This window comes from Kwoniella newhampshirensis, chromosome 2 (genome assembly GCF_039105145.1).
Source record: "Kwoniella newhampshirensis strain CBS 13917 chromosome 2, whole genome shotgun sequence".
NCBI lineage: Eukaryota > Fungi > Basidiomycota > Tremellomycetes > Tremellales > Cryptococcaceae > Kwoniella > Kwoniella newhampshirensis.
Genome location: NC_089956.1, coordinates 615,763 through 638,632, shown reverse-complemented (window position 1 = coordinate 638,632; position 22,870 = coordinate 615,763). Strand labels below are relative to the sequence as shown.

The window sequence follows — 22,870 nt, the reverse complement described above, 5'->3', positions numbered from 1 at the left end:
ACAACGGAACGTCGGACTACTACTGACGCGGATCATCATTCCAGCGGTGACGACACACGTCGTACTCCCGCTTCTCCTCCACTCGTCACGTCTGGACCGATATTCTACGATTGACATCAACATACGACACGATCACCGCTCCTCATGACTCTGTAACAAATCACATCGAGAACCCTAGTCCACTCGAGATTTCTCACGATTCTTCTTCCAGTTCTGCGTGCATACTGGTCAAGAATCGTTTGTGTATGAGGTCATCGCACTTCTCAACCTTCGAACGCGCCGTCAAATCTATCGCCGCTAACCTCTTTCGAGAGAGAACAGGAGAACAAGATAGAGTGATATCTCATTCCTCGCCCGCACTGTAATTTCAAACTCAAGAATCTTTACAAGTACTTGAAAGAAGTACTCGTGTTTCACGTAAACAAAACGATGACCGGCCCTATGAACGAACCTCTCGATCAAGTACCTGTACCTCATCCACCTTCTCGTCGCCACTCCCATTCCGCCTCGCTTGCGCCTCAACAACGACTCCGAGGTGCTTCCACCAGTGCCAAACGATCGATGTCGATGTCAGCTGCTCCGACCCTGCAGCTGAGCGACTGGGACGAAGAAGACGAGTATGATGATGGCGACGCTGATGGAGAAGAATGGGATAGAGGGATGAGAGAACCAGAGGTGCAATACGGAGCGGGGACGGGTGCAGGGAGAAAGAGGAAGAAGAGAGATGAACCGATGAGTCCAGTGGTCGTTGTTCGTGAGTGTCTCTACCATCTAGTATCAAGGATGAAGCTGGAGATTGAGAAACGTCCTTCGGAGGCGACCGAGCGACCTGAGGTGGAGGTTCTTGCTTTGTCTGTCGTGAATCATTCCAATCATCTGCTTCATTCCTTACATCCATCACCCGATTAGCAATACACTTGCCATGCCCAAGTTGACTCTGAACTCCTTCACAACCATAGTCTACGTCATAGCGCTCTACCTAATTTTCCAGATCCTCACACGTTCAGATGACATGGAAATCCTCTCTCATCTCCCGCCAACTTCCTCAATCCTCCAATCCCAATCTCATTCCCCCAAGAACCCTCTTGACCTTCACCAATATCATCTTCCCTATCAATTACCTCATATACCCAACCCAATACCCTCTATCCCTCCCTCATCTTCAACGTCCCCGTCCATATGGCGAACGATAGCCAGTATCGTGTTGTACCCAATCTACCTCGCTGTCGCCATCATAGTTACACCCCTTCCGTTCCTCATGGTCGGCCTTCGCCTACTTCTGGAAGTTTTAGGGACGATCCTGTACCCTCTCACAGTGACCGGGAGGATACTGTTCCGCACATTCGTCAAAGGACCGTGGGGAGTATTCAGGGGGATCATGGAGATCTTCTACCCCGTCTACGTGTTTGTGGGAGGAGTTCTAGGTGTAGGTTGTGTTTTGGGCTTAGGTGCTGGATGGGTTGGGAAAGTCATTTTGGATTCACTGCTGCGGTGGAAAGAGAGAAAGGGAAAGAATTCGGCCCGCACCAGGAAAGGTGACTCCCTTTCGACCAATAACTACATTCGTCCAACGGCGATGGGAAACGGAAACGTGGGGAAATCGAGGACCTCTAAATCAAGAAGATCAGATCTACCAATTCCTTTTGAAACTTCTCGGGTTCGATCCAAACTATACTCTCACCCTCAGCGTCCTCGAGAAAAGATCACAAGACTGGATCTCCAAGACAAGGCTTCTCGTCGACCAATCCCGCGGTCATTATCACCCATTCAGACTTCGCGTCGACATCGATCTCCCGAAGCAGAGTCGGACGAATCGACAGATTATCTTCGTACGCCTGCACGGGAGATTGTGCATGACAGAGTCTCGTTGTTCCCTCCGTCCACGCTGAAGGGGAAGGGAAAGGTAGGGAGAGTGGACTACAAGGAGATGAGAGATAAGGAGCGAGAAGGTGAAGGCAGAGCTACGGCCAGAGAACCTGTGGTTTTGGGTGTGCGGAGAAGAGGGGTCAGAGAGGGAAGTGGATACGGTCGATGAAGAGCGGGATGCGTTTCAAACGTCTATCTATTGTATGTACTAGAGAAGGAGATACGGGGTATGGGGAACGGACGCACACTTGAATAAGGTGAACTCGACGCGAACCGACGAGTGACGGCGTTCTCAAGTGCATATCAAGTATGTCCTTGAAGCTCGGAGTACGGTCGTTGTATTGTTTCAGTGACAGCACCATCAGGTTACACACCGTGTAGTCCGAGCCAAATTGAGTCGTTCATATGCATGCGATTGTCTAGTTTGTCTATATCCAGACAGCTAACGTTATCTACGGAACTGCGGAACATATGGCCCTCCTCACAATTGGCCCGTTGTCTTATCAAGACTTATCAAGCTGGGAGCTCACCCTGTTGGTTATTCTCTCAAAACATCATCTTCGCATTCTTGTACATGGTGGTCATAACGTTCCCTCCATCCCCCACTTTTGTCTTCTCGCACAATTCTTTCCCGCCATACTTGTCTAAAAATCCAGCATGTGAGTAGATCGAGACATTCCGTCTCCTGAATCCTTTCACACCGGATGATGAATGGTTGAAGAAGTCTTTGGTGAGAGCTGGAGGTGATGGTGTCTTTATCGTTGTTGGGGTAAATTCGGTTGAGGGGTTTGATGGGATGGTGTCGTGATGTAATTGAGATTTTTGTGTTGGTGAGTTCATTATGACTGAGTATATCTCTCTCAACAGAGTGAAGTCTACTCATCGTTAGTCACATCGGCATTGTCAGCTTTATGGTCAGTTGATGAACCAAGGGGTAGCTCACCTGTAGGAAAGAAAATGTCGAAATACCCTTGTTTGACTAAGAACGTCTCACACGGTATCATGCTTCCTCCATATCTCGTCTGAACAACCGGTCCATTCCTTCCTTCCACAGCATCCGGCAGTTCGTCAAAGTCAGCTACCATAAGTCTATGACCTGGTAACATTTCTCTCAGTCTCTCGAGGAACAGTACAGCTTTGGTCGGTATGAAATCGGGCGGAGAGAGATTCGGTGCGAAGGGGAGAGAAGAGTAGGCACTTCGAAGTAGTTGCGAATACAATAGTGGAGAAGCGAGTGGAGGAGAAGTAGATGGTGATGGTGGGAGGAGACGGCGATAGGCTAGAAGCCGTCGGATTAAGGGGTCCGTGACGGGTTCGTACAGGATCGAGAAGTCGCCAGAAGCATCGATACCAACGACAGCTTGCATAGGGGTAAGAGTAGCGATGTCATAGCGGATCATGTCATGGGCGAAATTGTCCTGCGAAGCCATCAGTCATCAGTCAAAGGGGTGCGGCGTTGCAGGCGTAGGAAAAGCTGATATCCACAAAGACTTCCAACGCAACGACGAAACATGGTTCATCACCATTCCCGCTTCCCTCCCATTTGAAGAAATCCTCATTGATAACCTCAACCTTACTTCCAAGTCCTTCCTCCTCCGCCCTCTGTTTTTGTCCCTTCGCCAAGGCCTCACTGATCTCGATGATCCTATACTTGGTTTGCGCATATATGTCGGGATGATGATCCCGGAGGAACTTGAGTGAATCAATCATGAAAGACCCGTTGCCCGCTCCAACTTCGTACAGGAGTAATGGCTGATGAGGGAAATGATAAAGCTTGTAAGAGTGTAAGACGGCAGTGATGAGTGACTGAGCGTAGTATGGCTAGAATGACATTAAATGACAACGACCTGCGTGAGCTGACGGTACCGATCCGTGACCGGGGCAGACACCGAAAAGCGCACCTTGAATAGCTCTGTAGGAGTATGCCAGACTTGCCTCCCTAGTCCACCCTGTTGACCCGTGGTGGGCTCGAGTCCATATGCCTTCTCATATCGATCTGCCACAGCTTCTTGAAACGCTGCTGTATCCGCAAAAGAAGCAAAATCGAATCCCTCTTTGGGCGGAGTAAAGATAGTAGCATTCCGAGAGAAGTAGCCGTAATTTGGCTGGAACGTCGGGAGAGGGGAGAGAAACGTCAGCATTTGGCTTGCAGTCATGATCTGAATTGACTGCCGCGAGGCCACTGACTCACGTTGTAGAGACTGTCGTCGATGAAATCCCTCACGAGCATCTTCACTCTTGTGGGCGGTTCTTTCCTGTGCACCAGATCTCTGGCTGATACCCTTCTCCAGTGTACATGCTGAATGGCGCATATGTGTCAGCAATACAAAACATCTTGACCCATCAAGTCATATACGAGAGCTCACGTCAGGATCCGGATCCGCCGAAAAGCTCAGAGAGGTGTTATAGTTGTACAGCTCTTTCTGTTTCCGTTTAGGAGGGTTAGGCGTCGACGTTGATCGATATCGAGTCGAGAAGGAAGGGATCAAGAAAGGAGGAACGGGAGACAGTCGAGATCGGCCGACTGTGGATCGCTTGAAGCTGGTACTGTGAGCTAGAGGTCTCAACCCTCTAGACGAGGAGGAGGCGGCCATACCCAAGCTGGCTGACAGAGTGGAAGGGAGGACAAGAGGGAGACAGAGCAGGTCTCTATTGTTGTTCTCGACTACTTTTTGTGCTCAAAAAAGTGGACGACCTCCATCCGGAACTGTCTGCCACATCCAACCTGTCCATCCGGTGATATAACTGTATATTCCCTTTTTTTGCCACCCTCACCCCTCACGAGAGCATCGGATTTCATGTTGAGACGCGTCAGATTGTGATTTCTTTCTTCTCTGTGTTTTGTGCCAGCGATTTCTTCCTTCACAACTGGATTGGACATGTCTACTCATCGCTCATAGTCACACGATCATAGCACGAACGTCTGCCTCGTCGAAGAGCCCGTTCAGAGTCCCACAGAGGATGGAAGGAATAGACCTTCCGGGTGTTTCAGGCATAGCAGGAAGTTCAAGAGGTACATTGGGTTCGGTGAGTCGTGCTAATGCATCGTCATCGGACTGCGATATATGCCAATGAGAATGCTCATGCGGGAAGACAGGTATCATATCGACCGATCGACAGATCTGCAAGCTCTCTCTCACGGCCGGACTCTTACCTCATGACACCGAATAGCACAGTAGGGTCTCCGATAGGGACGACTGGAGCAAAAGGGATGGGCAGAGCGGAGAACACAGCTGGCAATACGCGGATTGACATTAGCTCGGTAGGTATTGATAAGTTTCACATCTTTTACGCTGTCACTCACGTCTCTCTCGCTTCGCAGAAATCGCATGAACAGCTCACGACAGATCTACTGAGCTTGCATGAGAAACGACACAGCATGGTGGAGAAGAAGTTCGCGATCATGTCTGGAGAACTGGAGGTCGATGATCCGGACACCGAGCTTGAGATAGTCGCAGCAACAATGTGAGCGTATGTCGTGACAATGAGGACACCGGATTCTGACCACTTCATACGATGTAAAGCGGTGTCGTGACGAAGAAGATCGATGACATTAAAGCTGTATTGGCCGCTAAATCTCAAGCGACTCCATTTGTGAAACAAAACTTGCTGCCTCATTCCTCCGGATCGTCGACATCTACAATGCCATCCAGAGTCTATCCGACTCCATTGACAGCCGGTTCCAATCGAACGACCAGTATCGCTCATCAGTGGGATGGGAGACGACCAAAGGGCTTGTCGAGTGACGATTCCGAATATCCCCCATCTATAGGCAATCGACATCAACCTCAAGGCCGAGCATCTGCGGGACCATCCCGATCTCCCATCCGTCGTGCCCCTACTCCGCCGCCTGACTTCGATGAAGAAGATATCGCAATGGCCGAAGCGGGATTCGCCCATGATGATGACATGCTTGTACCACCTTCTACTCCACCTGAGCAAGTCGCCACCCCTCCCCGTACCACCCGCAGTCAAATGAATCAACGTCCTCCTTCAGAAACCGAATCAGCGGCTTTAGCCGAGATCCAAGACCTGCCCATCAATGTGATCTTCTCTTCTCCCGTTCGTGCGACTCCCAACAGGCCCCCCCGAGTGGAAGCTTCGTCAGCAAGAATCAACATGGGGGGACCAGGTCCATCTAGCTCTGCTTCAGCAGCCGGGCATGGTCCGAGAGCTCTGGCACCTAGGGCGATAGAAATGGAGACAAGATATCCGTGGACCAAGGAAGTTGAACACAAGTTGAGAACCAAATTTAAGCTGCCAAACTTCAGAAAACATCAGAAGGAGGCAATCAACGAGACTATGGCAGGAAAGGATGGTGAGTGATCAGGATATCTTCTTGTACGCCATGTCTGACGTTGAACGAGCTCAGTGTTCGTCCTTATGCCGACCGGAGGGGGCAAAAGTTTGACCTGTACGTACATCGTTGCTATCGTATTGCGTCCCGGTCGAAGCTCAGACTGATTTTGCAGATCAATTGCCGGCCGTCTGCGATGGTGGAAAGACCCGAGGTGTCACCTTTGTTGTTTCGCCCCTAATTTCTCTCATTAACGATCAAAGCCGTCATCTCACTCGACTCGGCATCCCCGCTATTGCTTATACTGGTGATTTGACGCAGAAGGACAAGAATCTAGCGCATGAAGAGCTCGCCCGTCCCGAGCCATACACGAGAGTAGTATATGTCACACCAGAAATGCTGACAATGGGAGGACACATCAAGTCGATTCTGAGATCCCTGTTGCAGAGGAAAAGACTAGCAAGATTCGTGATAGATGAGGCGCACTGTGTTAGTCAATGGGGTCACGATGTGAGTAGGATCGAGCTGATTGGTAATGAGTTATGTCCTCCGCTGAGATTCAACTGCTGCAGTTCCGAGCAGATTGTGAGTAAAGAGAGCGATAAATTGTACCATCTCTGACCACTCCGCATCATAGACCTTCGTCTCGGTGAATTGCGAAAGACGTATCCCGGCGTCCCTATCATGGCTCTCACCGCTACAGCGCAAAATAAGGTCGAAGAGGATATCATCCGATCACTTGGCATACAAGGTTGTACTGTCCTTCGTCAAAGCTTTAATCGTCCAAATCTGCACTACGAGGTCAGACCGAAGACCGGCAAGATAATCTTGGAAATCGTGGCATTCATTCGAACTCAAGGTACCCAAGCTAGTGGTATCATCTATTGCAATTCGAGGGATAACTGCGAGAATCTTGCGAAGGAGTTGAGGGACTCACACGATTTGGAAGCTCATCACTATCATGCGGGAATGAGCAAGGGTGATAGGAGGAAGATTCAAGAGGGATGGCAAGAGCACAAGTTTGAGATCATCGTGGCTACGGTGAGTACAGTGGCGATTGACGCGCCAGTGCTAAAGAACGAACTTGTTCAATTTTGAAGATTGCTTTTGGAATGGGGTGAGTCGCATTGGTATATGGTGTGCATACAGGCTCAATGGCTAACTTGCTGTCTTTCGTAGAATCGACAAGCCGGACGTGCGATGTGAGTACAGGCATATATACAACAAAGTTGAGTGTCATGCTGATGTACAGCAGTTGTCATCCACCATCATTTACCACGATCCCTGGAAGGATATTACCAGGAGACCGGTCGAGCTGGACGTGATGGCAAACCGTCAAACTGTATTTTGTGTGAGTGTGGCTGACTTCGCGCAACATGCCATCTTGACTGACGTACGCGGTACAGACTACGCTTTCAAAGGTTTGTGTTGCGTTCGTTAACTTTGTTGTGCAGATTCTAACATTTCACACAGATGGCAAGAAGATTCTCAGTCAGATTGACCAAGATCGAGAACTCACCCGCGACCAGAAAGAGCGGCAAAAGGCGAGCATGCAGGAGGTCTTAAGATACTGTAACAACAAAGCGGATTGTCGTAGATCGCAAGTCCTGGCGTTCTTCAACGAAACCTTTGATCCGGTCAATTGTCACCAAGGTTGTGATACCTGCCTCGGTCGCGATTGTAACATCTTCAACACGGAAGACGTCTCAAAAGATGCAGTCAATGTGATCAAAATGGTCCAAGCATTCAACAGGGAGGATCGGATAACGATACTCAATGCTGCAGAGTGTTTCAGAGGTTTCAAGGGGAATTCTGGGAAAATGTTGAATGAGAACCCATTCTTTGGCGTAGGGAAGGATTGGGCTAGGAATGAAGCCGAGAGGTTGATCCAGACCTTGGTCATTGAAGGGGCGTTGGAAGAATTCTGCGTCGCTTCAGCTGCAGGGTGGACCAACGCGTATCTCAGAGTAAGTCAGAGCTTGTAATATCTATCACTGCTACGCAAGCTGATCTCGACCTGGTAGCTGGGGAAAAACGCAAAGGCTCACCTGAACGGTAAGACGATGATGATGGAATTTCGGCAAGCTTCACCAAGAAAACAGCCGGTCAAGTCTGCCAGAACTACGAAGAAAACGACGAAGGGACAAATACAGATCGACACCTATGCCCGGAAAGTCAGCGATCCCATCACGAGGAAGCGGTCACATCAGCAGATATTGGAAGAAGAAGCAGAGTTTGACAACTCGCCCTGGGGAGACACTGACGACGAAGACTACCGACCCGAAGACGATGGGGATCCAATTGTACTTAGCGATGATGAGACGAAAGGGGATGATGACGTTCCGTTGTTGGTGGCTACGAAGAAGCGGAAAACAGTGCAACAGGAAAAAACCTTATCTAGGGGCGAGCTAGGGAGGGCGAGAACCAACCCGGCTGGTGCTGCAGCCGCAGCTGCATTGGCGAGGTCAGGCTCGCTTGTAGCGAACAGAGGTACAATCATCAACAGGCAAGACTCAGCAAGTCCGGTTGAGCAATGCTTCAGAGAGCTGCAGCAGATGCGCGAAAAAGTGGGTCCATGCAATACATCCACGAGCTGGTCATGCTAAAGCCATCGATGCAGGTTGCCAACAAGAGTGCAACAGCCCCGAGATTGGATGAAAGTATGCTGCAGATGATAGCAGCCACTATGCCAGCCAGTGGGTACCGACCGAAATGGTCGAGACAAACCAAGCTGATTGCAACCCCTTTCAGACGAGGGCATGTTGAACCAAGTTGAGGGGATGACGTCGGCTCATATGAAGGTAATAAGTTATCCACACTTTGAAGCACCTTAGCATGATGTTAGCTGACGACTTACAAAGACATACGCCACCAAAATCTTTGGCATAGTGGTAAAATATAGGAAGAAAGTGCACATGTCTATCGGTACTCCTTCTCCGGTTCTCGCTTCCACGTCAGCTTCAACGTTAAATGCCAATCCCGTCAACGCTCCCGTCCGACAGAAGTACGTGTATCACCTCTACTGCGCCTACATTCGTAAGCTGATTGGAATGACCCGATTTCAGTACTGGTGCGGCCATGGTGAAGCATCTCCAGCAATTCGCGTTTGACCCAAAACGCGGTAAAAGCATTCGTGGTGGGGAGGTGCAAACCAAATTGACCACCACTCCATTGAAGGGAGCGTCGTCACTCGCGTCTTCACTGACGACCCCCAGCTCGGCCGCGGTGGTCGGTCGACCTGGAGGCATTCGTCCCGCGCTGGTGTCGAGGGGGGGATCGAATCCCTCCCGGAAAGATAAGTTCTGAGGTGGAGTTACATGAATCCCCTTGTGGGAAATGAGTATAGTATGATGCAGGTCACGTCGTTGACTTATGCAACTTCGTGATCTTTATGTGATCACTGTTTTCACACAGTAGACAACTTGTATGATTAGGTGTGTCTCTCTAAGATTTGGTAGGCATCAGCGCTTACATGCATGCAAGCATGTGCGCCGATTCAGGACTCTCTCCATGCATGTAATGTAACGTGCGAGCGGATGTCACGACGAGTCTGTCGTCTCACACTTCGCGAGCGGTACCGAACGGTGCAAAAAGTTTTGGTGATGCGGAAAATCCGGACGAGCTAGCCCGCGATCACTTTCTAAACTACTCTCAACAGAGGATACGGATTAGGAAGGAACGCAAGAGACAAGAGTCTCTGAATGTATACCCAAACGGCCCCGGACATGAGCCTGAGCCATCAAAGTGGAAGGTTTGTGAATAAGGCTTCAAAAAATACCCCGCGGAAGCTGCTGGGTTGGGGAGGTGCAAGGCATGATTCGAGAACCGGTGCTCAGCCTTGTCGTCATCATTTGCCTCTTTGACAAGAGCGATCGGTGGGAGGAAAGCAGTCAAACGCCGATTATCATAGGGATCATGAGCCACCTGAAGGATTGGAAGGGTTTGACGAATCGTTTTAGCTCCGAGGAACCCGCATCGAAGAGCGGGAACAAGCACCAACGTGACTCTGTCGCATACATCTCACAGCTCACCGGAGACATTACCACATGTCAACGAACAAAATCATCGTCGATCGACCTTACCAAACTCGAGAACCAGGAAGAAAGGGGAAGGACAGGCAGTGAGCCACTTGGAAAGAGGAAGCGAAAATTGGGATGGGATCCCGCCTCACACTAAATCAAATATATGGATGGTTTAAAGGGTCAGATTACGACTTTTTCCTTTGCATCCCCTTGTTCCACCTCCCCTAACCACCTATCATCTACAGAGCTCGGTCTTATTTAGACTATTTAGACATTCTTTCCTTTTTCACAAGGGGAAGAAAACGAGAATACATCGTAGCATGTATGGCATATCACCGATACATGGTGTCAGAGGATTGGTTGGACAATCAGTAACGAGGCAGTGACATCTACGAACGGCAACGACATTTTTGCGTTGGTAACGGGGTTTGCGTGTGTGTGTATATATGTGAGAACGACTTACTTTGACTACTATTGTTACATACCTACTTCCGCGCTACTTTCGATTCTTCATCATTGTCCCGTCCACTCCGATCGACGCGTTCTTGGTCCGATATCCTAGGGGGCGATACACGACCCACACACACACACCGTGTAAATAGGAAGAAGAGCCATGTTTCGGGAGGACAGGAAGACACAGACCCCACACAAATAATTGATCGACAAAATACAACCACCCCGTGCGAGTCGCTTGGACAGACGACAGCATGAGGCGACAATAGATTCGAACAGACTCATATACCCAGTATCCCACGACGACGACGACGACGGTGGTGAACAAACTCGAGAGCCTCAGTCACCTACAGTTGTTTCATATTCGTCGAGAAAAGCACCGAGACAACGTTCTCGGGTGGTACGTACTCACCACCACCCTTCACCTACACGACCTTTCCGAAACAAAAGCAAAGCAAAACGTTCCTTCCTCTCCCTTTTTGTCTCTAACACCGGTGAGTTCGTTCAAATCATGTCGTACAGCGTGTTCCAAAAACTTAACTATGGTGGTGCAGTAAAATACAAAAAGGGTCTCCTGACCGTCTTCCCCTTTCTCTTTCTTTTCTATAACAGTCGGCTCCACTGTCTAATCTCTTGAACATCGTCACAATGGTGGAAGAAACTATGCCACCGATCATGGAGGAGTCGGATTTGCCAGATGGTCAATTCGTCCTTGGTCTTCCTATTTCTGCGAGGTTGGACAAAGAGAGATACAGTTATACCGAAGAGGAAGGATCCAGACTTTGGGAAGAAGAAAAGGCCAAGGCGGAACCATCAGAGGACGATCATGAAGGTGAGTTGGTATGGAGGAAAGATCTTGTCATGCGCGCGAGGAAGCTCCGAACTGACCAGTATGTCTCCCGTACAGATGATGATTTGTCGCCTTTGACCCCAGAGATCGCTTCACAGATGGCACAGCCTCGAAGGTCGCTTTTCCAAGAACACAGTCCCTCCCGTCGATCGAGCGGTAGCGCGTCTCCGGCCTCCTCCCTCTATCTCTCGCCCCAGTATTCGCCTGTGTCTTCTCCTCGACGAGCTTCAGAATCTACTCGTATCCTCCCTCATCGATCTTCTCTCTCTTCGCTTCACTCAAACACACCTCCGGCTTCTCCTTCTCAGGAATACCGCTGCAGAGTATCGCTGGACGCTACACCCATTCCACCGTCCATCGAGTTCGCAGGTCCGACTTCTCCCCAACCTGGCTCAATCAGTTTGAACGACGACGACTACGATCACGAGCCTTACATGGTCGCAGAAAGCTCTACATCGCGCTCCGGGTCAAGCAACAAGACAGCTCGGTTCTCGCTAGCTCCTCCAGTGAGCCATTCTGGGGGCTTCGGTTCTCCCAGCGAGGAGACGTCTCGATCACTAGCATCGACTGCTTCGGTACGAGAAACGTCACCGCCAGGAACGGAAGATGGTGGGCACCATGCTCGTTTGGCAGATCGCGCCATCCGCTCGGTCCCCGGCGTGATCGGTCTCGGCGAGGGATGGGCAGGAGGACCCCAAAGATCCGACGGGAAGAGATCATGGTTCAGACGCGGAAAGGAGTCATCCTCGAATGCCGAGGAAGACCCGTTGGCTCTGTGGAGTCAGGAGGAGAACAAGACATCCTCCCAATCGCCCTTGAAAGATGTGTGGAACCGCTCAAAACGAAGTTTAATCAGTCGATCAACCACTGCCTTGGACGGAGATCGACCAGAAGCGTCTTCCAGAACCAGAGGGTTCTTTAGCCGGAGTCTCGTCAATCTCTTGATACCGAACCCTTCTTCCGACTCGTTCCCTTCTCGCTCAGAGAGCGATTCTACTGCTAAACGTTATAGCAATTTCGCGGCCTCGGATTTCACTCTCTCCGCCAATCAAAGTAGCAAGCACGCAATACCGCCTTCACCATCGCTGCCTCTCCTCTCAGTTCCGTCAGGGCATGACTCAAAGCCGCGCGGAAGACGTCGGTGGACCGAAGCTGCGTTCGCACGATCTGAAGCAGATCTTTCAACCCTAGCCAATGATATTCCGTGTCGATCCTCCTCGTTGCAAAGATGTAATCAAGGTCTGCGACCGCCCTGGAGACCACAATCGCTCCTCATTGCAGGACGTCCCCACACGCCACAAATTCGAGAAGTCGACGAAGTTCCACCACCTACCCAACCACAACAAGGCACTGAGTCGTCCACCTCTCTGGGAACTCCTAGAAGTTCAGAAAGCTCCCATCTCAGCGAACAGGCCAACAACAGACCGACTCATGCATTGGTTAGAACAGCGACTTTCGGTGGTGGAAATAATGTACAGGAGATGAGGATGGATCAAGGAGAGGAAGAACCCGTCCCTGGATTAGACACGATAGCAGCATGGGCTCGAGGACAGGATAGGTCACTCAAAACCCAGAAACCTCTGCCCAGAACTCCTTCACCTCCAACAGCGACGTCACGGACTGGGAAACGAAAATCGTCTCTGCTAGCTCGGGTGAAGACTGCGTTATCCGCATCGCGTTCTCATGACTCATCGGTGGCTAGCTCATCGTCTATCTCCTCCAGTCTCAGCAGAGAGACATTCATCATTCCGCTGAGGAAGGCATCCTTGAAAAGAAAGTCGAAAAAACCTTCACCGGTCCACACGCCTGGAGCGATGACACCGCTGATGGAGCCTCTCAAGACGTCCACAACCCCGTCTCGCCCGTCTTCCTCACTCGGAGGGCATCATCACAAGTCCTGGAGAGATTCTTCCTTCGGGCTGCTGCGACTCTCGAAATTGACCGAACAAGATGAAGAGAATGAAAACAACGATATTGACATTGCTTCATCAAACTCAGAGGACAGAACCCAGCCTAACTCTCTAGCGAGTAGATTTCGAGAACATCGCCGTTCGACGAGTATACACCTTCTCGGTCCTCTTAGACCACGTCGATCACAATCGGGTAATACGAATATGTCAGCCAAGTCACCTGCTGGCTCGACAAATTCCGGCTCGGTGAGCGATCTCAGAGATATGACGGCTTCATTGTCTATGCCCTCCTTGACCAAGCTGTCAACAACGAATCTTAACCTCCATGTCAATCTTGATGATGTCGGAGAAGGTTTAGATCTGGAAGACATCTTGGACGAGGCGAAGAGACAGAGCATCGTTCAGAAGATGGCGGGTTCTACGAACCCTACCCCTGCACCCTTAACGGCCACAGTCAGGTCTTCGCCGCTGACGAAACGAAGATCGTTGCACGGCTACAGCAAGAGTTCGTCGAGCTCCTTCCCTTTGTCCAGTCATGATGGTTCGACAACGAGATCATCAGCAGCCAACAGGATTCGGCACAGCTCGATGCAAGTGGCAGGCACAAACTATGGTTCAAGCTCTTCTTCTACTATGCCCCGAGGTATGACCATCCCTACATTCGAATTCGAGACTAGTCCAAATTCAACCTTGGGCATCAAGACACCCAAGACGGATGAGATTACTCTCGGTGGAGGCGGCTCATTTTTCAGTCATCTTGCTTTGGGAGAAGAGGTAGGTCTTCACCAAGAGGACGAAGCGATCCCATGCTTTTCACCGCCTAAGAGGGATGAAACGAAACCCAAAATCCCTTCTTACGTATACACTCCGTTGAAGGTACCGCAGAATGGAAATGGGATGGATAGCAGGAGGATCTCCATGAACTCATTCATGAGTAAAACCTCTTTCGATGAAAATGATGTCGGTGAGATTCGCTTTCCATTGAGTGAAAGAGGAAACGCTAGTCGATCTCGATACTAATGCGCACGTGACACAGTCGTCAACCAAAAGGCTATCAGAGTGACTTCGCTCACTGATATGCAACAGAAAGCAAGCGTTCTGTCTATGAACGATCTGGAACAGAGGGGATTATGGTCGGGTGTCCCAATGAGGTCAGAGTAAGCGAGGCAGTTTCAGGAATGGCTATGTCTGTCCCAGATGTGTACCTCGCTGGGAGGCGAAGGCAGAAGGGGTGGATATTATTAGTATTATTGATCTAATTATCATACTCATATCAACATAACTACAGGTACCAACCTCATGTCTATGTGTTGGCCGAATGCGTGCAGAGCATGTACAGAGGTTCATATATCTTCATGCCTACAGACAGGGTTGCAATAACGTCTCCATGCTTTCGGTCCCACTGTGTACGATCGGTGGTGCCAAGACGCGATCGGTAAGTGTCAGCGGCGATTCCCGCTTTGGGATATCTGGTGCCGGCCTTGGAGCACCACTGAATTCAGCGTCATACTCTCGTGGTGTTGAAAAGCTAAGCTAAATATCATATCGCTTTTGGGTCGACGTCACTCGGTGACACTCTTTTGCATTGCAGGAGTGACAGACATTGGATCACCCATTGGCTAGCTGGTGGTCGATCACTTAGTGGTCTCAAGCCATCGAGTATCTTGATCCTCATCACTGATCAAACCAAAGACGGTCGAGGCTCAGTGTGACCGAGTTGAGTTGATCGGCATCAATCAACACCAAGGCGGTCTCTTCCATCTCCCACTCGTCACCATTAGACCAGCCAGCCACATACATCATGTCGACCCATCAGTCAGATCAACCCCCACCACCTCAACCCTCATTATCATCAGAGAAAGAACCGCCATCGTCATCACATCCCTCTGACACCGCAGCCTATCCACCTCCTTTCCCACAAGCTGGCACAGGTCCAGATCCCCGAGGTCCGATCCCCCGTCATCCCCACGCTGAAACATTTATCAACGCAGCGACGAAACATGTCTTCCCTACAATGCCAGCACCTTCTGCAGATGAGCGAAAGGGAGATAGCATGTTATCGTCACAAGGCAAAGATGGAGGCTTGAGGCATGCTAGCTCGGCTCAGCAGGAAGAAGAGGATGATGATGATGAGAGAGAAGAAGAACCGTTGATCGGCGGTACGCCTTTGGATGAGATGGGACCTACGCCGGGTCTAGAGACTGGAGTGAGGTTCAAGTTGTCCCTTACACCGGAGAAGAAGAAGAAGGAGGAGCAGGAGGTAGATGCAGGAGATCAAGGATCAGAGATGTACGATGAAGAAGCCGAAAGACAAGGTGGAGATGTCTTTGGGACGAACCCTGCTCCATCTCGGAGAGTTGGCCAGTTGCAAGAAAATCGTCAACAAGAACGATGGGGTGTTTCGCCCATGAATAAGCAGGATAGACCAGCATTTGGTGCAGGCAAAGATTTGGGATCGGTGAGTCCGAAGTATCCATTGTGTTCTTATGCTGTGTTACTCTTGGCCGTTTGACCGACGGCTTCCTCATCCTCGTGGACGCATCCAGTCTCGATGGGATGTGTCTGTGTCTCTTCCTCTCCTTTGATGCCACTTTCACATACACGTCAACCGTCCTTTGGACACTTGCATTGACACCACACGTGCTGACTACTCATGTCTTTTTCCATCTCATCTTTTCCTTCGACAACACAAACTATGCCCCCACACTATGGCTGTTCGCGCACCTCTCATGCGCTCCGTTTCGAATCGGTTCAATCATAAGATTCGTATGGGAGCTTCGGCACTGATCTCGGCTCTGAATGCCTTGCCTTGGGAAGGAGATGATAGCTCCGACGATGACGATGATGAGGAAGATACCCCTTACACAGCTCAATTGAGAGGAGCAGCGTCAGCTATTCATGAACGCAAGGATAGGCCAAAGTGTAAGTCTAGCTCAAGCCTGCCTGTCACCAAACACATCGACAGACCAGATCCGAACCATCGCCACCCACTGGCTGCTTCTTAGCTGACGTGTGTCCGTACTTCAGTCTCGCGTTTGGGATCTTCGCTTCACACAATCCGGCCATTGGCTACGCCGACCCTCGACGAGGACTCTCAACCATCATCCATTACATATACACCCCACGGTGTCCACCCCACTCACCCTCTTGAGTTCCCCTTTCGACAGAATACCATCGCTCGTCGGGCTCGTCGACCAAATGAGAACGAGCTGGCCTACCAATATGCTCAAGCACAGAGACGACAAGCTAGTGTCGACGCGGGAGGGACTGAAGCTGATTCTGACGGAGATGTGCCGTTCCCGAAAGGCTTTGCTGGGGATAAGCGAAGAGCGAGCGGCAGCAGTATTGGGTCATCCTTCAATGGAGATACTCGAGCAATGATCGACGAACAGATCAGCCACGAGGAAGAACTCGGCGAGAAGGAGGAACAAGAAGAGATACTACGCGCAGCCGGGGATGAACCTTTAAGTAAAGTGCCCATCGATCTTGCGCCAGTCGTCAGCGGCCAGGAGGAACAGGCAGGAATGAACACTGCTGCGGCTTTGCGAGAAGGTGAAAGTGGTGAGGAGGAGATCGAGGAAGAGCTCCGACCCAATGAATCTGAGAGAAGGAGAGTGAGAAAGGAGAAGCTCGCAGAGAGATTGATGGAGGTGTTCGGTCTCGATGAGAGAGAAGAAGTTCTTGAGGAAATGAGATGTTGGCTGTTGAGGAGTGTCAGTAAGTGTCTAGGCCTCAGCCATGCGTATAGGAACCCTCAAGCTGAGTCCAGCTTCAGTGCTCAAGGGATACATGTACCTCACAAAGCGACATATATGCTTCTTCGCCAACATGCCAAATAAAGAGGTTTGTCGACTTTGTCTGTTCACTGCTCAATCTGTACTCACACGGTCGTCGCAGAATCTGGTTGTCAAAACCGGTCCACTCAGTAAGAAAGCGTCCCGCACGAAACTCAACACCAAATTCTGGGTGGTCCTCAAGAACGATGTTCTAAGCTGGTATGAGAGTACAGCCGATCCTTACTTCCCCAAGGGCAACATCCACTTGCAGTACTGTTCAAGCTGTGATCCCGTCGATGATGCCAAATTCAAATTGCGGACTTCGGAAAGGAATTATACGTTTACGGCTGATACGGAGGACAGTCGTGACGAGTGGATCAGAGCGATTGAGAAGGTCATGTTCAAGACGCAGCACGAGGGCGAGAGCGTGAAGGTATGTGATCGGCATATATCAGACTGCATAGACGATACTGATACTCGCGTCGTAGCTCATCATACCCCTCGAGGTAGTCCTGGAAGTGGACAAAAGTCCAACCTTGGAGTTCGCCGAAACCATCGAAGTAGGTCATGTTCCGGGCTGTCAAGCGGGTTATTGACATAGCCTTTCTTCAGATCAAGTGTGTCGACCCCGAAGACCAGATGTCTGTGGACAGTTACTTCTTTGCTTCCTTTCAAGACAACGAACGAGCCTTGTCTATGATTCACCGTCTTCTCGATGCGCGTTCAAATACCGATCTTCCTCGAGTATCGTCTGCGGGAACGATACATACACCTGGCGAACCTCTAGATACCAGCTACGCCACAATCAAGCGACCTACGATCAATTCCGAGGGAGCCACAACAGCCCAAAGTCCGTCCAGCACATCTCACTTACCCTTCAAGAAGATCGGTTCTGTTCTACGTCCCCTTATCTCGCGTGGCAGCGACAAAGTCAACGAGTCTGATCCGTCGCATGACAACACCAAATCTGGTTCCTCCATCCCTTTCCTCGGTTCAAAAGGGCAGAAACCCTCCCAAGACAGTGTCGATACCATACAAACCGACTCTACTCCTGGCCAGACGCTGGTGTCAGAGGAAGGGTCTGACGGATATCCGCCTAGACAAAGCGGTCCTCCACCTGTGTCAATGATAAACGATGATCACTTGAATAAATGGGGACCATCATGGATCCGGAAACCCGCATCAAAGCTGTTCGGTACTTCGCCTAGTAGCTCCTCCCTTTCGGGCAGGACCTTGACGGAAAGTCGTTCATCCATCAATACTCCCTCGTATGCCGCTACTCGACACGGTCGACGCAAGCAGCACTCGGTGACTGAGATTGTGGAGTCACTAGTTCCCCACAGTGAAGATGACGACAGCGATGACGAGATGACTCGACGACGTAGCGGCTCAGTCGAGGCTGGACGTATCGCCAGAATGTCATTTGCTTCTGAAGCGTCCAGCGACGGCCACTTGGCGAAAAGCAGGTCGGACTTTTCGATGCTCGAGGCATCTGATAGTGGTAACCGAGAGGATATGGAGACTGCTCATAAGTTCAGGCAAGTCTTCTCGCTGAGCGAGAAAGAGGAACTCATTGACCGTAAGCATCGCGAACCTGGGAGTCCTACAGTATGCTGACATGATAATCCTAAGACTTCCCCGGACACCTATACCGTGTACTTCCTGTCTCAGGGCGGTTCTTTGTATCTACTAACTACTTCTGCTTCCGATCATCGCAATTGTTGTACAAGACGAAGGTCAGTCATCACTATTGGCAGATCTGAGGGATCGGACTTACTGACGCTGTATGCAGATGATCATACCTATTCGAGACCTGTACGGGTTGAAAGCTCAGAAGGCATTCCGATTTGGTCACTCCGGTCTCATAGTAGTCATCAAAGGTCACGAGGAGATCTTCCTCGAGTTCAGCTCTTCGCGTCGCCGAAAAGCCTGTATCGCCCTGCTCGAAGAAAGGATGGAGGAGGTCAGATTGAGCAGTGAGCGCGGCGAGCCAGACCAAGCCAAGATCGACGCTCGCATTATGGAGGATCTGGATGAAAGTTCTCCAGTGGATACCACCAGGACCAATGTTCCTCCGGTTTCTCCTTCTCCTCTCTTCGGTTCCACAACATCCACATTCTTGGAATTCAAGCCTGAACCAATGAGGATCACCTGCTTGACGATCGGAAGTCGAGGTGATGTCCAGCCTTATATTGCCCTTTGCAAGGGTCTGCAAGCGGAGGGTCACACCACGAGGATCGCTACTCATGGAGAGTATAAGGACTGGGTAGAAGGGGTAAGCGGGTGTATTTGAGTAGTTCTCAGTCAGACGCTGACAGAGTCTTCTCAGCATGGCATTGAATTCGCCAGTGTCGGTGGAGATCCTGCCGAGTTGATGCAGATGTGCGTGGATAACGGCATGTTCACCGTCTCATTTCTCAAAGAGGGTCTGCAGAAAGTGAGCTAGCGCTTTATCTGTGACTTTATACGGCTGACAGGTAGTGTAGTTCCGAGGATGGCTCGATGATCTGCTTAATTCCTCTTGGGAAGCATGTCAAGGATCTGATCTGCTCATTGAGTCGCCCAGTGCGATGGGAGGTGTCCACATCGCCGAAGCGCTCAGGATCCCCTACTACAGAGCGTTCACTGTGAGTGTCTTCGTGTTTCCGAAGAAGGTCCCGATCGCTGACGTCAAAACAGATGCCATGGACTCGAACACGAGCGTATCCAGTGAGTGGATCCTTCTGAACATCCTCAGGACTTAGCTGATCAGCCCTCAGCACGCATTCGCCGTCCCCGAGCACAGGCGTGGCGGTAGCTACAACTATATGACGTACACGATGTTCGATCAAGTCTTCTGGCGAGCGATTTCCGGTCAGATAAATCGCTGGCGTCGTCACGTCATGCACATTGACGCGACTAATTTCGACAAGCTGGAACAGCACAAGATTCCATTCTTGTACAATTTCTCGCCTAGTGTGGTGCCTCCCCCCCTGGATTGGACGGAGTGGATTCATGTCACAGGATACTGGTTCTTGGAGAATGCAGATGAGAGTCAGGCTGCTGAGAAGAAATGGACACCACCTGAGGGACTGGTCGACTTCATCGATGGCGCTCATGAGAAAGGCAAGAAGGTCGTCTACATGTGAGTACAGGGCTTCTAGGGCTGGAGGTGACACCCGCTCACTTTGTCTGTCGCAGTGGATTCGGTTCAATTGTCGTCTCGGACCCTGAGGAGATGACACGTTGCGTTGTCGAGGCTGTCGTGGACAGTGGAGTTCATGCTATCCTATCCAAGGGTTGGTCTGACAGAGGAAGCAAAGGAAAGAGTGAAGACACGGGCGACTCGAAAGGAGCAGACGGGGTCGAGTATCCTCCTGAGATCTTGTGAGTTGCGAACACAATACCGGCAACAGCATAAACTCACACGAATCATAATGTACTAGTTCTATCGACTCTATCGATCATTCTTGGCTTTTCCCTCGCATAGATGCGGCTTGTCACCATGGTGGTGCAGGGACTAGCGGTGCGAGTCTCCGGGGTGAGTGCGAAAGCCTTTTTCGGCCATCCACTGTAACTTTGATATATATGTGTACTCATACGCCTGCCTGCGTAGCCGGTATTCCTACCATCATCAAACCCTTCTTTGGTGACCAGGCGTTCTGGTCTGAGCGAGTCGAATCTCTCAACGTCGGATCCGCGGTCCGCAAACTCACATCGGAGAATCTAGCCGCTGCGTTGATCAAAGCCACCACGGATGAGAAGCAGATCGCTAAGGCCAGGGTTGTCGGTGAGATGATCAGAAAGGAAAATGGTGTCGCCAAGGCTATCGAAGCGATTTACCGTGATCTTGTAAGTTGCCCGTTTTTGGTGCGGCAGAGACTGGAATGCTCATTATGCGCAATCTATTACCAGGAATATGCCAAATCACTCATCAAACCACCTCCATCGGCTGCGGACGACACAGTGCTCGATAAAGTCACTTCGACCCTCCTTCATCCCATCGCATCCAACGATCTCGTACCATTTGGCCGATCCCGAACTAGATCCAAGCCATCATCTGCAAAACCAGATGTTCGCGGTGTAGGATCGGAAAGCGAGAGGGAAAAGTATACGAGCGATGATGGATGGTCAGTCGTCTCTGGTGGAGAAGGAGGACAACGATCTCGAAGCAGAAGCGGTAGCGGTATCTCAAGTCCTGAGCAAAGACATTCTAGACTGAGTGGCGCTGGTAGTGGTGGGAGTAAGGCGGACATCTTGAAGGGGGCTTTACCTATCCCTCTCCCGCTCACAAATCCATTTGGGAAATGGATGGGCAAACATGGTCAGAAGGAAGCGGATGATGCGGATGAAGCAGCTCAAGGGGTGGCGGGTGATGCCGTTCCGAACCTGGGAACGGACAGAGCGAGGGGCTAGGGCTAGTGGCGTTTGGATCCGCTTGGACTCGAACAATTTATACCCTTCTTCTATGTCTGTAGCACACTCCTCATTTTCCCGTTCGATTTTACAAAGCAGTTTGTTGTATGATAGATCAATTGTGGTAGATTTGGAAAGTCGACTCGAGCGTACTGTAGTCAGTAGTGATAGTCCGGCCTAGTTTGATGGTTATCAATCAAAATGAGGGTGAGGGTAGAATATATCTCAACAATGCATGGATCTGTATTCCTATGCTGATAACACCAGCCGAGCGACCCGAACCGAATGGGTTAAACCGAGGATGGGCGGTGAGAAGTCCTGCTGAACGAGGGTATAGTAGACAAGAGTGATTTGGGAAAAGGGTGTGTGTGGGGGGTGGGGGGTGAGGATCGTCTCTACTGCTCATCAACGGCTTCTGCTGCGGCTTTCTTTTGTCGAGCGAGCTGCTTCATTCGTCGCATGTAGCTGTGGGTGGGTGAGGTGCGTCAGCGGCAGCGGAAGTGCACGGGAACAGCCTATGATGGGCAAGAGTGGAACTTTTGGGTTCTCAGTCAGAAGAGAATAGGGGGTTTTCCACACTGTAGTGGATTCGAAGAGTAGAGGGTGGGAAGCGGTCCATCGAATGAGACGGGCCAAGAATAGACGAGACGGAAGTTGATATGGTTAGGAAAGGTAGGACGGAACATGGTATCCGATTCGATTGCGATCACAAGTACTCACTCGTCATATTGACATCTGATCCCAGGAATGGAAGGTCGTACGATGATCAGCCTCGGTCCGTATTGGAACTGATACTGATGCTGAACAACACTCACTTCTCATATCCGTGTCTCTCATCTTCGCATTTCCAAGGCATGTAGAGCGTCTTGTGACGACATACGTTGAGAGGGATGAGTAGGCTAAGAAGGCGCCGGGGGGGAGGGAAAGGGAGGTTTAGCACTGGTTCCTTTCGATTATGCGTCTCGTTGAAACCAAAGGGTGAAGCGGGGTTGTGATTGATGTCGTTGGTAATCATGATGATGGCGATATCGGAAGCAAGAAGGAGAAGAGTGATACGACTATCTCTCTTCTCCTACTCCAATATAATATATCACTCTCCACGAGGCTCACCGTCCTCAGTGGCAACAGATCCCCAATACCAACTCTCACGATGTCGATCCATTCTCGAACCGTCACCGTCACCGTCACCCACACCCACCTGAAGTGACACCAAATCACACCTGACCCCAAACACGACTCGACATGACACTCACGCAGAACATTGATCTCTCCAACCCAACGGGAGTCGAGCGGCCTCCATC

The 22,870-nt window shown here is 50.6% G+C and overlaps 5 protein-coding genes across 5 annotated transcripts; 4 read left to right on the top strand and 1 right to left on the bottom strand.

The window, feature by feature from the left end:
• Positions 1-429: 429 nt before the first annotated feature.
• IAR55_000941 (uncharacterized protein) lies at positions 430-2,035 on the top strand (the record flags this gene model as incomplete). Its single annotated transcript, XM_066944072.1, has 2 exons — positions 430-754; positions 960-2,035. The coding sequence occupies 2 exons, from the start codon at positions 430-432 to the stop codon at positions 2,033-2,035; spliced, it is 1,401 nt and encodes a 466-aa protein (XP_066805273.1).
• A 377-nt stretch (positions 2,036-2,412) lies between these two features.
• On the bottom strand, positions 2,413-4,460 carry IAR55_000940 (uncharacterized protein; the record flags this gene model as incomplete). Its single annotated transcript, XM_066944071.1, has 6 exons — positions 2,413-2,741; positions 2,810-3,284; positions 3,352-3,687; positions 3,768-3,971; positions 4,058-4,165; positions 4,233-4,460. 6 exons carry the CDS (start codon positions 4,458-4,460, stop codon positions 2,413-2,415), a joined length of 1,680 nt encoding a protein of 559 aa, XP_066805272.1.
• A 563-nt stretch (positions 4,461-5,023) lies between these two features.
• Positions 5,024-9,469, top strand: IAR55_000939 (uncharacterized protein; the record flags this gene model as incomplete). Its single annotated transcript, XM_066944070.1, has 17 exons — positions 5,024-5,128; positions 5,189-5,331; positions 5,391-6,184; positions 6,239-6,280; positions 6,339-6,673; positions 6,736-6,748; positions 6,801-7,204; positions 7,264-7,280; positions 7,343-7,365; positions 7,419-7,514; positions 7,570-7,584; positions 7,637-8,130; positions 8,188-8,730; positions 8,784-8,859; positions 8,915-8,964; positions 9,025-9,167; positions 9,229-9,469. The coding sequence occupies 17 exons, from the start codon at positions 5,024-5,026 to the stop codon at positions 9,467-9,469; spliced, it is 3,534 nt and encodes a 1,177-aa protein (XP_066805271.1).
• Positions 9,470-11,149: 1,680 nt separating this feature from the next.
• IAR55_000938 (uncharacterized protein) lies at positions 11,150-14,559 on the top strand (the record flags this gene model as incomplete). Its single annotated transcript, XM_066944069.1, has 4 exons — positions 11,150-11,191; positions 11,251-11,470; positions 11,546-14,362; positions 14,435-14,559. 4 exons carry the CDS (start codon positions 11,150-11,152, stop codon positions 14,557-14,559), a joined length of 3,204 nt encoding a protein of 1,067 aa, XP_066805270.1.
• Positions 14,560-15,199: 640 nt separating this feature from the next.
• IAR55_000937 (uncharacterized protein) lies at positions 15,200-21,569 on the top strand (the record flags this gene model as incomplete). The annotated part of the gene is made up of 17 exons (XM_066944068.1): positions 15,200-15,856; positions 16,161-16,320; positions 16,426-17,115; positions 17,174-17,241; positions 17,296-17,607; positions 17,663-17,734; positions 17,787-18,753; positions 18,807-18,910; positions 18,967-19,449; positions 19,504-19,611; positions 19,661-19,801; positions 19,854-19,883; positions 19,934-20,298; positions 20,355-20,540; positions 20,600-20,694; positions 20,770-21,005; positions 21,069-21,569. The coding sequence occupies 17 exons, from the start codon at positions 15,200-15,202 to the stop codon at positions 21,567-21,569; spliced, it is 5,175 nt and encodes a 1,724-aa protein (XP_066805269.1).
• Between the last annotated feature and the right edge of the window lie 1,301 nt (positions 21,570-22,870).